The 15,591-nt window shown below is 37.2% G+C and overlaps 1 protein-coding gene across 2 annotated transcripts in view; it reads left to right on the top strand.

Moving 5' to 3' along the window:
- Window positions 1-15,591, top strand: part of LOC112983584 (WD repeat-containing protein 70) — a 146,345-nt gene that overhangs the window by 125,666 nt on the left and 5,088 nt on the right. For both annotated transcript variants that reach the window (XM_064502003.1, XM_026100799.2), the window contains exons 14-17: window positions 4,853-4,953; window positions 7,100-7,179; window positions 10,072-10,188; window positions 10,559-10,721. In XM_064502003.1, coding sequence (XP_064358073.1) covers window positions 4,853-4,953; window positions 7,100-7,179; window positions 10,072-10,188; window positions 10,559-10,721 — 461 coding nt within the window. The remainder of the gene's footprint in view (window positions 1-4,852; window positions 4,954-7,099; window positions 7,180-10,071; window positions 10,189-10,558; window positions 10,722-15,591) is intronic.

Here is a 15,591-nt window from a genome sequence, read left to right as displayed (position 1 = left end):
AGCTTTCTGGTTGAAGTTTACGACATACTTTTAAGTTTTTCTAAGGTATTGCAGATAAAATTTTGTAAAACTGGAGTTTATTTTAAAAGATTCAGGAGTCTGAAGTGACTACAGTGCTTCATTTAAAAACAAAGGAGAAGGTGTATGTTTGTCTGGTAACCCATTTTTTCTGTTTAAAATAATGGTGTAGCTACTTTAGAAAAAGATATAGCTAGTTTCAGGAACAATCGGTAATCTGTTTGTATTTTATTAGGTGTTTGTTTAGGAAGATAAACATTTTCATCCAGATTACAGCAAAGATGTCTTTAAAAGTGTGTAATTTTGTTGTTGTTTTATTTCACTCTAAGTCAGTATTCCAAGAATAATCTATTATCTGAAAATCTTGACAAAGGCCTGCTGTGAATGACATGCAATGAATTTTTCCTAAGTTCCTTTGTAGTGACACTAAAGAAGGTGAACTTGGACTGTTTCTCTTTTTGTTAGCATTTTTAACATTCTTCCTGCCTAACTTCACAAAAATATTTTCCCAATCTTTTCCCAGTATTTCCCAATACCATCTATTGCATTTGTGTATGCAGTAGACCCTAGCAAAGTCTTTTCAGCTTGACTGCATTTGAAGAAATTAATGACATTAAGTAATACAAAATAAGAACAAAAGTACCAAACAGCTTTTAAAACATTACTAGTAATTGTCCTTTGTAAGTGCTGTTTTTATAAGTACTGTTATTTTAAGATAGGTTAATCTTACTGTCACAAAGCTGGGCAAAATAATCTCTTCTGGCCAAGATGAAATTATTTTTATGACAGTCTTCCAGAACTTCGTGTTCTGAAGATGTGCTGTCCCATACATTGAGCCATTATTAGAATCTTTTTTTTAAGGTTTTGAAGATGTTTGCATGATGATACATTCTGCATGTTATCATTCTTATTTATTATAATACATTATTTTTCTTTGCAAAGCTGAGAGAGGACCTGAAATTTTATGGATTTCAGAATCTACCTCACTTTGTCTTTGTTTCAGCTTTAATTGTTATGAGAAACTGTTTAAGTCTTTCTATGTTGAATGTTTGAATCTAAAATTAGTTAATTGAAGTTTTTCATTATTGCTCTAGTGTTCATATTTTCTGAGCCTTGAAGCTAGCATCCACTGAATTTCCATACAGCCAGTACTAATGGTTAATCCAGTCCTTTGTGCTAAGTTTCCATAAAGCACTGTCAAGCTAATTCCTTTCTCCTGTTTTACTTCTCTGATAAAGCATGAAATCACCTTGTTAAGTGCAGTGAGAGATTGTAGTTTGCTTTTAGTTCCTGTGGTTATTACTTCCAGCCTGAACTCTTGTCACAGGGGGCAGTTAAAACTTAAGTACCATCTGGTTCATTCTGGGTTCCACTGCAAGACCCCATCTTAAAATGAAAATAGTTATTAAAAAAATCATTGTGTATTTTGGAATCAGGATTCAAGGCAAATCCGGTTTCCATCTGAGAGAAACAGAAAGCAGCAGCCAGAGGTGTTTGTATCAGACAAAAGAGCATTGCCGGCAGGTCGAGGGAGGTGGTTACTGCCTTCTACTCAGGAGTGCTAGGTCCAGTTCTGGGCTTCTCGGTACACGAGAGGCATGGACGTACTGGAGCGAGTCCAGCAAAGGGCCACTAAGACGATTAAGGGACTGGAGCATTTGACATACGAGGAGAGGCTGAGAGCATTGGGGCTGTTTAGCCTGGAAAAGAGAAAGCTCCAGGAGGATCTTATCAATGTTTATAAATATCCGATGGGAAGAAGTAAAGAAGACAGAGCCAGACTCTTCTCAGTGGTGCTCAGTGACAGGACAAGAGGCAATAGGCACAAAGTGAAACACAGGAAGTTCTATTTAAACATAAGAAGAAACTTTTTTTACAGTGAGGATGGTCAGACATTGCAACAGGTTGCCCAGAGAGGTTCTGGAATTGCCTTCCTTGGAGGCGAGTAGTCTAAACCAGACTGGACAATCTCCTGGGCAACCTCAGTAGTTACAGGTAGTTGACCCTGCTTTCAGCAGGGAGTTGGACTAGGTATCTCCAGAGGTGCCCTCCAACCTCAGCCCTTCTATGATTCTGTAAAATCTTGTATCAGTAGGTAGGTGTCTATCTATGTGCATGGGTAGGTCAGGCTGGGGAAACACTTCTCCTGCCAGGAGCACTCTATTCCCCTGGAGAGCTGGGGGGCAGGACATTCTGTGACCAGAGTTTCGTTGTTTTGCATTTCTGATGGTGAAGATATCTACCTGATTTATTTGAAGTGTAAACAGTAGGAAAGTTAGAGTTATTGGCGCAAGGCTGCTGTGTTTAGGAATTAACTATTTTTGCATGATAAAGATCCCTCGTCCGCTGCCTCCTTCCAGTGTTAAGACCTAGTCTCCACTGATCCCTCTGCTGTATAGTTGTTTAAAATGTTTACTACTTTGGGATTATCTGACTGAGAAGGACTTTTAGGATTTACTTCAGGATTTCAATATTTTTCTCTTTTTTAAGGTATTGTCCAATTCTAAAACAATCTGAAAATCCACCTTACTAGTTTTTATTATTTCTTATAAAGTAGGTTCATATGCTAGTGGCTTAATAAAATTAATTACTTGCATGTTCAGACCTTGTATTTGTTTAGTTTTTAACAAGTTATGTTCTGGAGACATTTTACAGTGTCAGAAGATTTATAGTGCTGCATTTTATGGCAGTTTCTTCTGCCTCCTCTGGAGCACGTGCCATGGTGGTTTTAAGTGTGCTGTGCATGTTTGACAAGTTAGAAACTTAGCAATCCCCATCAGCGCTGAGCCACACTGTCTCAGGCTTTGTTTTTGTTGGCTGGTATCCAGTACCATGCTATAAAATACATTTACTTGACAGTAGAAAGTGGAGAACCACATTAACTACGAAGTTTAAAAAGGCTGGCTAAACACATGCAATAAATATTAATAAAAGAAAAGGCCACCCACCTTTGACCTTCAATATTTGTTACTAGCTTTGTGGGTTCTAGAATTACCGTAGCATCTGAGTAATAGGATTACATAACAGTATGTAGGAATCTTTATTTAAACCAAACAACTTATTAATAACCCTGTATTGATTATTTTGGTAACATGTAGCAGGGATTATGGAGATAATGAATTACAAGAACTTTATTTTGTACTTCCTATTTATCTCTAAAAAGATCATAGTACTTTAGTTGTCTCAAAATAAATAAATCATGTTTATTTGTACCTGTGAGTAGCATGCTGTTGGATGCATATGTATGTAGTGGGCATGATGCTTTATGGATATAGCTTGTAAAGAGTGATCAGCTGATTCTTGTAAGCTCATCTCTCAATTTTTTTTATTTTTTTCGCAAGAACACCAAGCAGATGAACAATAACTTTTCTCTGAGATGTTTATCTTGCCGACAAATGAATGTCTAATTCACAATGGCTGAATGGGTTTCAGAATCATAGTTTTAATTCTGTATGCCTCGTAACATTGAAAAAAACGGGATATAGACCAAACCAGAGAGAGAGAGAAAAATGAAACGGGGAAAGCGATTCAGCAGTCAACAGAGTTGATAAAGAACCATTCACTTCTAAATCACATGGTTCTCATCTCCCAAGTTATAGGGCTATATTTCACTTGCACTCCGAATTATATTCTAACTTAGTTGAATTTTTCCCTTGTTGAGACATTAGTGGTTCCCATTTTGTGACTATTATGTGATGTATTATGTAACAAAATGTATGGATTGTTTCTTGGTAGATGAAAGTGGTTGTATATTGAATTATTAATTCACTTTGAGAGGCATCTATACCTGTTTTTTGAGAAAGGAGAAGTGGTAAGCTTGGGGAAAAAAGGATGGAAAAATGATTGAACATTATTCAGTGAAATAATAGGATGAAGATACATCCTGCTATCTTTGGGTACATTTATTACAAAGTTAACACAAACACTGTCAAGACCTCAGTCTTCACTCTTGGAGAGTATCCCTTTAAAAAGTTACTACCTCTCAAGAGCAGGGTTTTTTTCCTGTTAGTCAGATGCAGAAATGTTTTTCATAGTAAGATGTTTTGTCCTGCATGGCAAATTATGCGCACTCCTTTGGCTCTCTTGAGTCAGATGCCTTGATAGTCTTACAGAGTTTCTGTTTTGGTCTGGTGATTCAGATTGAGTACAGCCATCAGTCATGCAGAAGACCATGCTATGGGTATAACAGAACAATGCTCTTAATGTCTGAAAATTGGTTTCTGTGCTGACCAGAAGGGTGACAGAGCTGTGAGACATTGCCTTCAAATACCAAGTTCTTCAGGGCATTCTAGGGAAGAAAGAACCAAGAGTGAAGATCAGCTACTCTTCATTTCTGCAGTCAGTGAGTGAAAGGTCAGCTCTGTGTGAAAGTTTTAGTCTAAGAGGAAGGGAAAAATAGTTAAAGTAAGGAACAGGGTGGAATAATTAAGAGTTTAAAAAGGAAAATGCAAAAGTCATGAAGGTCCATGTTACTAAATCTGAAGCACCTCATCGTTCTCTTTTGAATCTGCTTTCAACTTTCTATTTGCATCATACCCATGAAGATCCTGGAATAGTTAGCCTGCGGAGATCTATGGTTATCATGCTGCCACCCATTTTTACTTCCTTATCTGCCTATGTCCATATGTTGTCACTCCTTCTAGATTGTTTCCAGCTTAGGAGAGGAACTTTTATTCATTCATGTGTTCACATATTCATCCACGTGTTCAAGCTTGTTCCTTGTACAGTGTGACTTTGAGCCGTTATTTGACAATATGAATATTAATGAATAATAATGAATATTAATTCTAAGATCTAGATGAATGACCAACTATCAATATTTTCTTTGTTGCAGAGTGTTGTGCGTTGCCTTTGGCATCCCAAGCTGAATCAGATCATGGTTGGCACAGCAAATGGATTGGCAAAAGTGTACTATGATCCTGTCAAAAGCCAGAGGTAATTTTAGTGGTTAATTATTAAGAACATTATTTTTCCTCAACCTTAGGCTAATTCTGTGATTTTCTGATTGTAAGAGATGGGAAAAAATGGTTTAGGATTGATTGTTTTGCAGAGTTTTGCCTATTTAATTACTGTAAAAAATTTAAAAAAAAAAAAAGGTTTTTGAAAAGCAGTGCATTTTCCTCTGAGCTTTTCATGGTGCTGTATGCTGACATTTGCACATGCTTTCATTATTGAATTGTACAAAAGCTGCAGTAAGAATAACCAGCCCTTCAGCAGTAAGAATAACCAGCCTCTGAAGGACTGCATGAGATGGTGTTTTTGAAGTATATTTATTTAATGTAGTCATATTTTTGATCTGGCATCTCTTTTTTTTTTTCTGAAGTAAAAAATTTTGTTTAGAAACATTAGCTTAAACTTCAGTGACTGTGAAGTTGTGCTTGAGGGCCAAATTTGAGAGGGGGCAATACAAGAAAGCACACTCCCATCTTTCCGCCTGGTTCTCTACCCTCCCTCCCCGCCATGTCACCTGTGCTTTTGCCTGCACATCTAATGGAAAGGTGTTCGTCCATCGGGAGGCAACTGTTAGCCTAGGATGGAAAGACTTAACCTGCAGCCTAGGATGGAAAGACTTAACCTGCAGCCTAGGATGGAAAGACTTAACCTGCAGCCTAGGATGGAAAGACTTAACCTGCAGCCTAGGATGGAAAGACTTAACCTGCAGCCTAGGATGGAAAGACTTAACCTGCAGCCTAGGATGGAAAGACTTAACCTGCAGCCTAGGATGGAAAGACTTAACCTGCAGCCTAGGATGGAAAGACTTAACCTGCAGCCTAGGATGGAAAGACTTAACCTGCAGCCTAGGATGGAAAGACTTAACCTGCAGCCTAGGATGGAAAGACTTAACCTGCAGCCTAGGATGGAAAGACTTAACCTGCAGCCTAGGATGGAAAGACTTAACCTGCAGCCTAGGATGGAAAGACTTAACCTGCAGCCTAGGATGGAAAGACTTAACCTGCAGCCTAGGATGGAAAGACTTAACCTGCAGCCTAGGATGGAAAGACTTAACCTGCAGCCTAGGATGGAAAGACTTAACCTGCAGCCTAGGATGGAAAGACTTAACCTGCAGCCTAGGATGGAAAGACTTAACTTAGTCTATAAGTATTTCTTCTGCAGCTGACTTCCTTTTACCCTATGGATTAGCTGGAGACCTGGGGCATGCTTCTTTCAGCAGAGGGGGAAACATATTTGATATATTGAGTTGCATGAATAAGATGTTCTCTCCTTATAGCCCCCTTGTCTTTGTTTCACTGGCATCCGAAAACATACTGTGTTACAAGTCACAGTTTCTGGATGCCTACTGTGACCTGGACACTTGAATATGTGGATAAACTCTGGTTCATAAAATAGTCAGAAATAACTTTAGTTTGTCAGTTTGGAGACCAAGAGAGCAGCCAGTCATCATTGCTTGGACCCCTCTCCAGAGATAAACTACTGTTTGTTTTTATTGTCAGTGCATAGAGTAGACACTCTGTAAAGGTAAAATCTTCCTTCCATACTCAAAAGATGCTAACAGTGCAGAGCTGTCATAGTGTGGTTAAGTATCAAGCAGATGTGTGAGTGCAAAGTGAGTGCAGCCCCGAGTCTCTAACACAGATCATGGAGCCCTAGCTTGGTTTGGTACCTGGATTGTTTCCTGGTGCTTATCATAAGGAGGAGTAATACCACCTGTTTAAATCAGTCTTAGTGCCAACTGGGCTTATGCAAGCTTCCCCAATGCTGTGTTACAGACACTTCTGATTAGGTAACTACCACCCTTGCTGCTGAGTAGGAGAGGTAGAAGCAAATCATTGCCCCCATTTGGAGAGGTGCATTTTCTGTGCGCGTGCTAGACATACTGTGGACAAACGAAATGTGAAATGAAACTTCCAACCTTATTTCCACAAGTCATAAAAAGCTGCAGTATAACAGATATCCTAATCTTTTTATCTTCCTTCACATGTGCGTGGACATGCAAAGATACACACATTCATGAATGTTTAATGTGCTATATAGCTTAGTTGAGAATATTTGTCTTGAATAAAAAATGGTTTCTATTTCTGCTATAAAAAGACCAACTAAACTGCTGTATGCTTCCTCCTAGGGGAGCAAAATTGTGTGTGGTCAAAACAAAACGAAAAGAGAGACAAGCAGAGACTCTTACGCAAGATTACATTATAACACGTAAGGAACTCAAACATATCTTTAAAGAACATCCTTAGCTCTTTCTCAGGTTTTATATCCTTTGCAGAACATTTAGTTTTATATTCTCCCCTCTAAAAGTTACAATCATTCATGAAGTATTGAGCATTGCTATGAGATGTTAGTGCTTCATATGATTTTATTCAGTATGTCCTGTAAAGTTGTTAATCATGGTTGTTTCCTAGATTCTAGTGCAAGTTTCATGCAGTAGAAGCCTGAAAGGACAGCTGTTTGTATTCAGTTGGGATGTCCTTTCAGTGTATTTTGTTGAAGAAGGGGGGTTAAAAAAAAAAAAGCTAGATAAAGCAAAAAAGCCCAGGATAGCTTCCCTCCCAAATTCTCACCTAGATGGGTCTAGGAAGCTTTTTGTCACTTGGGAGCATTAATAGTATGAGTGGCAAAATCAAAGACATGAAGAATAGGTCTTGAACAAATTCCAAGTGATTTTTCAAAATTTAGAACTTGCCCGGAGATACATGAGTTTTTAAATAGTTAAAATATCTCTCCAACATCAGGATTGTTCTTGTATAAAAGCTCATGTTACTATTAAGACTTGCTGATACATAAGAAATTGTTATTATTGTTACTGTAAAATGTTGGCTTTTCCTAAGGGCAGATGTAACGAGGATGATGGGCTCAGCTGAGATCCAGCCCTCCCAATTAGCCCTGCCCTATGTAGTGCTACCTCATGTGAACTGACAGCAATCACAGGGTTGTGCTGTCTTGTTTCTTTTCTTCCTTTCCTCCTGGTTCCACAGTGTTGGATCCAGCCCTGTTTTCCAGTAATCTCATTCTTAGAAATAACATTTCATTTTTATTGAACATACAAATTGTTTGGCAGCATAATAAACAAAAAGAAGGTTTAGAATGAGAAAGCCTGGCCAGTGTTAGTAACCAGGCCCATATCAAGGCACTTTGGTTCTGGGGACGCCTTTTGGGTACTTTCCAGCCGCAGCTGTCTCCTACTCACCCTGCTGCTGCAGATGTGCAGTTCCCATTCCTGGGTAGCAGCGGGTAAAGTAGCAGCTGGCAAAGATCAGGAATATTTATCTTGTCTGGGTGCCCTTCTCACCCCATCCTTACTACAGCCCTGACTATATCATCACACAGCCTATTATCTAAATACTTTGTGTGTGCCGTTGTTAATGTTTACACTGTAAAGAGTTTTTGTGATTTTTGAAAAACTTTCCGCTTAAAATCCAATGGAACTTGTGTATCCAAGTGTATCCAATGGCATTTATAAATGCCATTCAAAGGTACGCAAATTTAGATTTATTTAGGTGCAATTTTTGCAAAGCTTTGGAACTTTGTCATTGAGTTTTAGCCGTTTAATTATTCTTTGTACATCATTTTGAAACTAAATAAGGGTACTTCCATATAAAGTAATGCAGTAAAAACATTTGAGAGCTGGTAGTGAAGTAGTTGTAAGGATTTGCTTTACGATTTTTTCAGTTTGCATATTTTGGAAACTTTTCAGAGGTTGCATTTCTTCCTTTTAAGCTTACAGATAGAACTGGACAGAACTGAAGATCTCAGAAGTCCTTTCCCAAGTGAACCAACATTTTTTTTTTCGTTGACTTTTTCTGGACTTTTTTGTACTACTTTTTTTTTTTTTTTTTTTTTTTGCTTTTTTTACTTTTTTAGTCTACACTCAGAATTGCCTATAGTAGCTGCTTAAAATGCAGGAAAGTCACTTGAGGGATTAGGTGTTACTTTTAAAACACAGGAATACTCAGCTTGGGTTTCTCTTGGACAACCTTGACTCCACATATGGCAAAAGCTTGGATCTGTGCAGAAGTCACCTCAGATGCTCTATGCAAACCAATCAAGCTTAGTGCTTGCCAGCAAATTGTCCTAGGCATTTCATGCTTCATGAAATCTGTAAAAATAAAATTTAAACGTTTATTCCCAAAGATCTACTTCTATGTCACGTGGCTATGACTTCGCTTAGTCTAATAAATTTAGTAGGCTTCCAGAAATAACCTGGAAAATTAAGCCAGTAGATCCCTAGATATCCCATCCTTTTTTATTCAGTAAGGAGCTGGTGCCCCTACACTTGAGATTATGGTGCTTTGCGGGTTTTGTATTTTGGGTGTCTCCCCTGCCCCCAGAGTTTTCCACATTTGGAGAAACAGCAGCAATCAGCACACATGGGTGTGAGGGCTAAACCTCACCCTGAGAAAACTATGTCCCTGAACATGGTGCTTCTGTGCGGCTGACAAAAGCATCTCTGGGCGGGTGTGTGTTGAAACAATACACAGATAAATTGCTGTGATTGAAGATACTGTAGTAGTTTTATGAGGAAACAAGAGTGTTAAATCCTGATAATTTAGACAAATTCTGTCTCAGTTACAGCTTTAACCAACCTCAATTAATCTCATAATTTAAAAAAATGTGATTATGACCTTATATGAAGAAACATCATGTCTTGGATCATAGAGGGAGATTTATCCTCTCTCTGTCTCAGATCCAAGACTGCATCTAGAGTTTTGTCACACTGTTAGAACAGAGTAATAGAAAACTGTAGAAAGATGGAAAGTTTGGAAAAGAGCAACCAGTTGTCACAGTGGTAATGCTAAGAACCGAATGAGAGGAATAAGTTAAATACAAGTAAACTATCCAAACAGTGTTACAGTTGAAAGACTGCTGCCTAAAGGAACAGTAGAAATCTGGCTGCTTTTATCTTTTAAAAATTTAGCAGGAAGAAACCCTCTAAAATATACCACTGCTTAGATACAGAAGAATTGGAGGCTGTTTCTGCCACCTTTCCTATTGCATGGACCAATTGCAGTCTTAGCCCTTGGAATTAAAACTTTAAAAAAGTTAATGGAATTTCTAACACTTTTTTCTCTAAACTGTGACTTTTCTCTTCAGCCCATGCGCTTCCAATGTTCCGTGAACCACGACAGCGAAGCACCAGGAAACAGCTAGAAAAGGATAGACTGGATCCCCTGAAATCTCACAAACCTGAACCTCCAGTAGCAGGACCAGGTAATCTAGGCACAATCATTGCCTGTCTGCCTGACTGTCATATACCAAAGGGACCATCATGCCCGGGTTCCATGCTTGTTTGGATTTGCGTTTGAACATTTTTGGGTGGGGACTCTGTGTGAGCAGTGCCCAGCACTGTAAGACATTGGTCTTTGATTGCGGTGGTTGCCAAAAATAAATTAATAATTGCAATGACTCGCTTCTAGTTACTTAATCAGTAAAACACTTGTGTGAATGCAGCTCTGAATTAGGCTTTTTCTGTAACATTATATAGCTTCCTTAGATCAAGGTTACAGACATAACACAACATTTTGCTTCTCTGTTTATTTGTTAAATTTCTCTAAAATACTCATTTCGTTTTTTGCTGCAGGCCGTGGTGGCCGTGTTGGAACTCATGGAGGGACCTTGTCGTCGTACATAGTCAAGAACATTGCACTGGATAAGACAGATGATAGCAACCCTCGAGAGGCTATTTTACGTCACGCAAAGGAAGCGGAGGAGAATCCATACTGGGTTGCTCCAGCATATGCTAAGTAAGAAAACAATTAAAAATACAAGCAATATTTTTGGAGGCCAGTGGGTGTTTGTTAAAAACGGAAGACACATTTTTAACAGTATTCTTTGCCTTTTCTGGATTGTTGCTATGAATATGCAAACCAAGAATATGTCATGCTCTCATATGAAGATTGAGCTTCCAGTAGATTAAACTGTTAAAATTTGACATTTCCATTTTAAAAATATATCTGTCAGTGCTAGAAAATTCTTTTAAAGCTTTCTAAATTTATTAGTCTTCCCCAAACCAGTCTTTGAAATTGTAACATACCTATTAAGATGCTGTTCCATTGGCAGACTGGGGTCGCAAGTTTGGCCGGTGTTAGATGCACCCTCTAGTTCTGACTGATTCTGAGGTGAAACCTGCAAAATACTTACTTGGTATTCTGACAGCATATTTTAGATGATTTCTTGAAATACTAAAGCTTTTATTTGAATTTTTTCATACCTCAGCACCGAAGTACCTTCTTAAATTGGTCTTACAGGTACACGAATACTAAAAATAGCACTGATAAACTTCTACCAAAACTTCAATGTAAATAAATATATAATCAAATATATAATCAACTGTTGTTACATAACTTAAACAGCCATCTCAAATTTATGCTAGTGGAATCATGGTAATCCCACAGATGGTAACTTACTCAGTTTAAATTGTATGTGTAAGTGTGGTATCTCTGTGTGTGTGTGTGTGTTACCTCTGTGTATGAAAACTGGAATATTCTTCTTTAATACCTTTAAGTAAGATTCAAATCATTAAATAAATAAATTCACAATAGTACTAAAATACATACTAAATACTAAATGAATGCATTTCATAGTAATGAACAGAAACATTCACACTACTGCTTTAAAAATTACTAAACTTTTTCCATTTTATTATTGTTATTCATGTTTTTGTTACAGAAAATAACCTATTCGGTATAACTGGTGGTTTCAAAATGTGTAAGGTAAAGGTTGTGAAGACGTGAAATGGCCTTCACAGAACAGGCAGAGCTAGTAAGAGGCTGTGTTTCTTACTTGCAGCCCAGTGCTGTATCTCCTAGACTATACTTTCTCTAGTAGTTTTTATTTCTGTTGTGAAAAAAAAATCACCACTTTCCAGAAACTGAAAATATGTTAATAATCATGGTTGTTTCTAGTTGGTGCCACTTGTTTTTTGACTTGGCCCACATCTTCACGAAGATCACAGAATAGCTGTTCTCAGGCAAGCTGAGAGCATTAGTGACCCAGCCTGGCTTCGATTGGGTAATTAATAAGTATGGCATTGTTGTAAAGTACATCAAATGAATGCATCGTACAATGTCACCCTTGTTACCGAGTCAGAAGTAGAAATATTTAAAAGCATGCTCTTGTAATAATTGCTATAATGAAGATGCTAAATACAGATTTTTAATTATTTAGGGAGTTCGTGTTTGCTACACATGAATGTGCATGTACCTGTTCTTATTTAAACGGGTTTATTTAAAATGTACAACTCTCCATTCTCAGAAGTAAATATGATCACACATTCCATCAGATAGATACTTTGGTATATTTTTGGCTCAACAACTTCATTGATTGTATATTAGGTTTCATCCCTGACACCTGCAATGTAATAGACATGAAAGTTTTAAAACATAGCTGTATTACAGAAGGCTTACTGTGTCAGGTGGGTAGATCTCATTACGGTTTCTTGTTAAAAGATGTAGCTGCAGGGAAAGAAGAGAGCTGGCTGAGAAGTGGGGAGGGTGCAAGTCCAGACTGCTATTAGCTTACACACCAGACGGTGCTATGTATGTGGGGGAGTTGGAGTGCAGCCAGCAGCACGCTGCCTTGACAGCTTTGTCAGTTGATAAATTTTGTGCCAGTGAAACTGCTGTTATCCTTGCTTTAGAAACTTGACTTTAAGAAGTGCCCTATGCAAAAAGCATCTTAAAGGTTTTTTATTATTATAGTTCATTCAAGCTAACACTGAAATGTAGAAACTTTCTTTATAATTGTGTTATGTCCTTGATTTTCAGAAATGGAGGTCTGCATTAACAGGCATGGACCAAAGGCAGGTCCATAGCTGCTCAGGCCTCATTAGCTGCTTGTCTGCACACATATATAGTATAGAAAGCGGTAATAATTATATATCTGATATCTAACTTTGCTGGGCATATACGTTTACCTTATATATACAGCATCTTACAGACATTCTTCCAAATACGTGCTCAGTAAAATAGGCAAAGTACAAGTAATTGATCTAAATTATCACATATTATCATATTGTAGTAGTGTCCCCCGTGGCCCTGTTGAAATCAGGAGTTCAAAATACTGAACAGTATACAAACCTAGGGAAATCATGTCCTTTTAGTTATAGCATAAAATACACTACAGATTTAGGAAAGGTTATATTCTAAATACATTTAGAATTCTTTAAAATTATATACTGTCTTGAAACCTAGAAAACATACAACCAGTATGTTTCCTTTTATTAAACAGTGTTTATTTTTACTACTTTTTTTATTTTTCTGTTATCAGTTCTTCCACATTTCCTGCATGGTAACTTTTTATTTACATATGGTATAAAAGTATCCACTTGATATATCCTCTTGTTTGACAAGACTTTTTCTGTGTGTGTGTGTTGTCTAATGGATGGTTATTCTTTTATAATTTTCCATTTTCCTCCCTAAGAAAATGCATGTTAACCAAAGGAAAAACATTATAGATACTAAATTTTTTTCATAACGATTGAGTTAACAGGTATGTCAGATTATCAAGTTATGCCTGTCATAGACATTGCACCTTGAACTTTATAATGAACAGTGATCCAGGGCCAAATAATTTCTGGTTTACCCTCACATACATAGTCACAAGTAATACTGATTTTCCCTCAGTCATACCATTTGCCTGAAGCCAATTTTATTCTTTTGTGAATGAATCCTATCATATGAGTAATAATCATGTAAAAGAATTTGACCTACAAACTTCAGTGAAAACATCTGGGCTGATATTTTTGTCTAAAGCAGTAAAAGAAAATGAATGTACTTTAACCTCCTTGTCCTATAGTCTGAGGGAAATCCTTACAAAAGACTATGTAGACTGATCGTTTTGGCATTTTACAATTCTTAGAACAGTAAGATTGTTTCTGAAAGGATTGGAAAAATGTTAATTAGTTACTTTTAATGTAAAAATCTCTGACTAAAAATAGTTGAAGAGGAGAAAGGCTATTTTCTGCAGCTGCTTAAATACAGCAGTTTGAGAAAAAATATTTTAAATTCTCTATGTTTCCTTTTCTGTAGATTTGAAGCATCTTATGAAGTATGCCATGATAAAATCTACAGTTTGTTGTACTTAGTTTCTGTCAAAAAGATTAAATAAAATTGGAAATGTAATAGATGGTCATATTTTTAGGAAGTGAGATGGTCATATTAACAAGAAAACTCTGCATACTCTTTTGCTGGAGTGAAAGAAGAAACACAACTGTCAGGTTAAAAGATTTTAAATGATTTTTTTGTTGTGGTGATTGTTATGCCAGAATAGTATAAACTTTTTACAACTAAGGGAATTTCAAAACCATTTCTTGGAATGCTGCTTTGCTCTTTAAAAAGCCATATTTAAGAATAAGCGTTAGGAACAAGACTTAGTACAGAGTTTCGCTTTTTTTTTTTTTTTTTTAACGCAGAAATCAATGCAAAACTGTAGTAAGCAGTTGTAAAACTGTTATCCTGCATACAGGAGTGAGCAAGATCAGAGTTTTCAGACTAAGGTGTTTACAAGAGATAATAATGCAAAAATATTTCTTCCAAAAAACCCTCTTCCTAACTCTCCACAAGCTTAGGAGCAGGAAAAAGCCACAGGTATTTTGTTCTAAATCAGGTAACTGATTTCATGCTTTTATAATTGTATTTTCTTGTTTTGTAATTCTTATAAGTACCTGTGGCATGACTAGTACTGTTAGTTTATAGGTTGTACATAAAAATATTTCCTTTTTGTTGGATTTAAAGGTGCCTAATTTATTCTGGAAGCCAAATGGTCATTTCCATTATTTATCACTTGAAATTTTTTTCAAGCTTGTTATCATTAGCATGACCTTTCTGTTTCTCCTATAATTTGAGCCAGAAAAGGAGGGGAAAGTATGTAAGTGGCAAAAGGATGAGTGAAAAAACAGATGCTGCTGAAAAGGATACTGAGGAATGATAAGAAATACATGCTGAAGCTGGAGATGACATATCGCAGAAGCCCAATGTGAATGAAGTCTCCAAAAAGCAGTGATCAGTGCAGCAGAGAAGTTATAATGGATGAACATAAAGAAAAGACCTTGAGATTTTTCAGGAAAAAGCTTGTTAGAGACCTTGGCAAAAGTAGTTCCAGTGGAGTGAAAGGAAAGGAAGGACAGATTGAAGATTTCAAGTAAAGAACTACAGGAAAGGAACTTGAGGCATCAGTTGTAAATGTTTGAAAATTACATTCTTTGTGAGCTGTTTGTTTTAACACAGCTGTACAGAGATACTATAATGACTTCAGATGTCCCTCTGAAGGATCAGCAGGAATTACTAAGCGTTGAAGCTGAGGGCCTAATCACGCCCAGATGTAGCTCTGGCCTGTGCTGTAAGGAAGGTGAGGGTGAAATTTCCCTCCTCATCGGGATAGACCAGGGGTCTTTGAACATATCTTCCATTTCATTGACAGTGCCCCTGTTTTGCCATCTTTGTTGTCACTGTTACTGGCGAAAGAAAGTGACTTGAAGCAACAACCTGTAGCTGCACTGTGTGTTCACTCCTCTTTTTCTTAGTAGCAGTACTCATGTGTGAAGCGTTACTTATATGTGGCTCAAGTACCTTTAATTTAAGAAGCAGGCCTGAGCAGAATGTTTTATAACTGATT

This window comes from Dromaius novaehollandiae, chromosome Z (assembly GCF_036370855.1).
Source record: "Dromaius novaehollandiae isolate bDroNov1 chromosome Z, bDroNov1.hap1, whole genome shotgun sequence".
Taxonomy (NCBI): Eukaryota; Metazoa; Chordata; class Aves; order Casuariiformes; family Dromaiidae; genus Dromaius; species Dromaius novaehollandiae.
The sequence above is the reverse complement of the archived record's forward strand: the minus strand, read 5'-3'. Positions and strand labels throughout refer to the sequence as shown.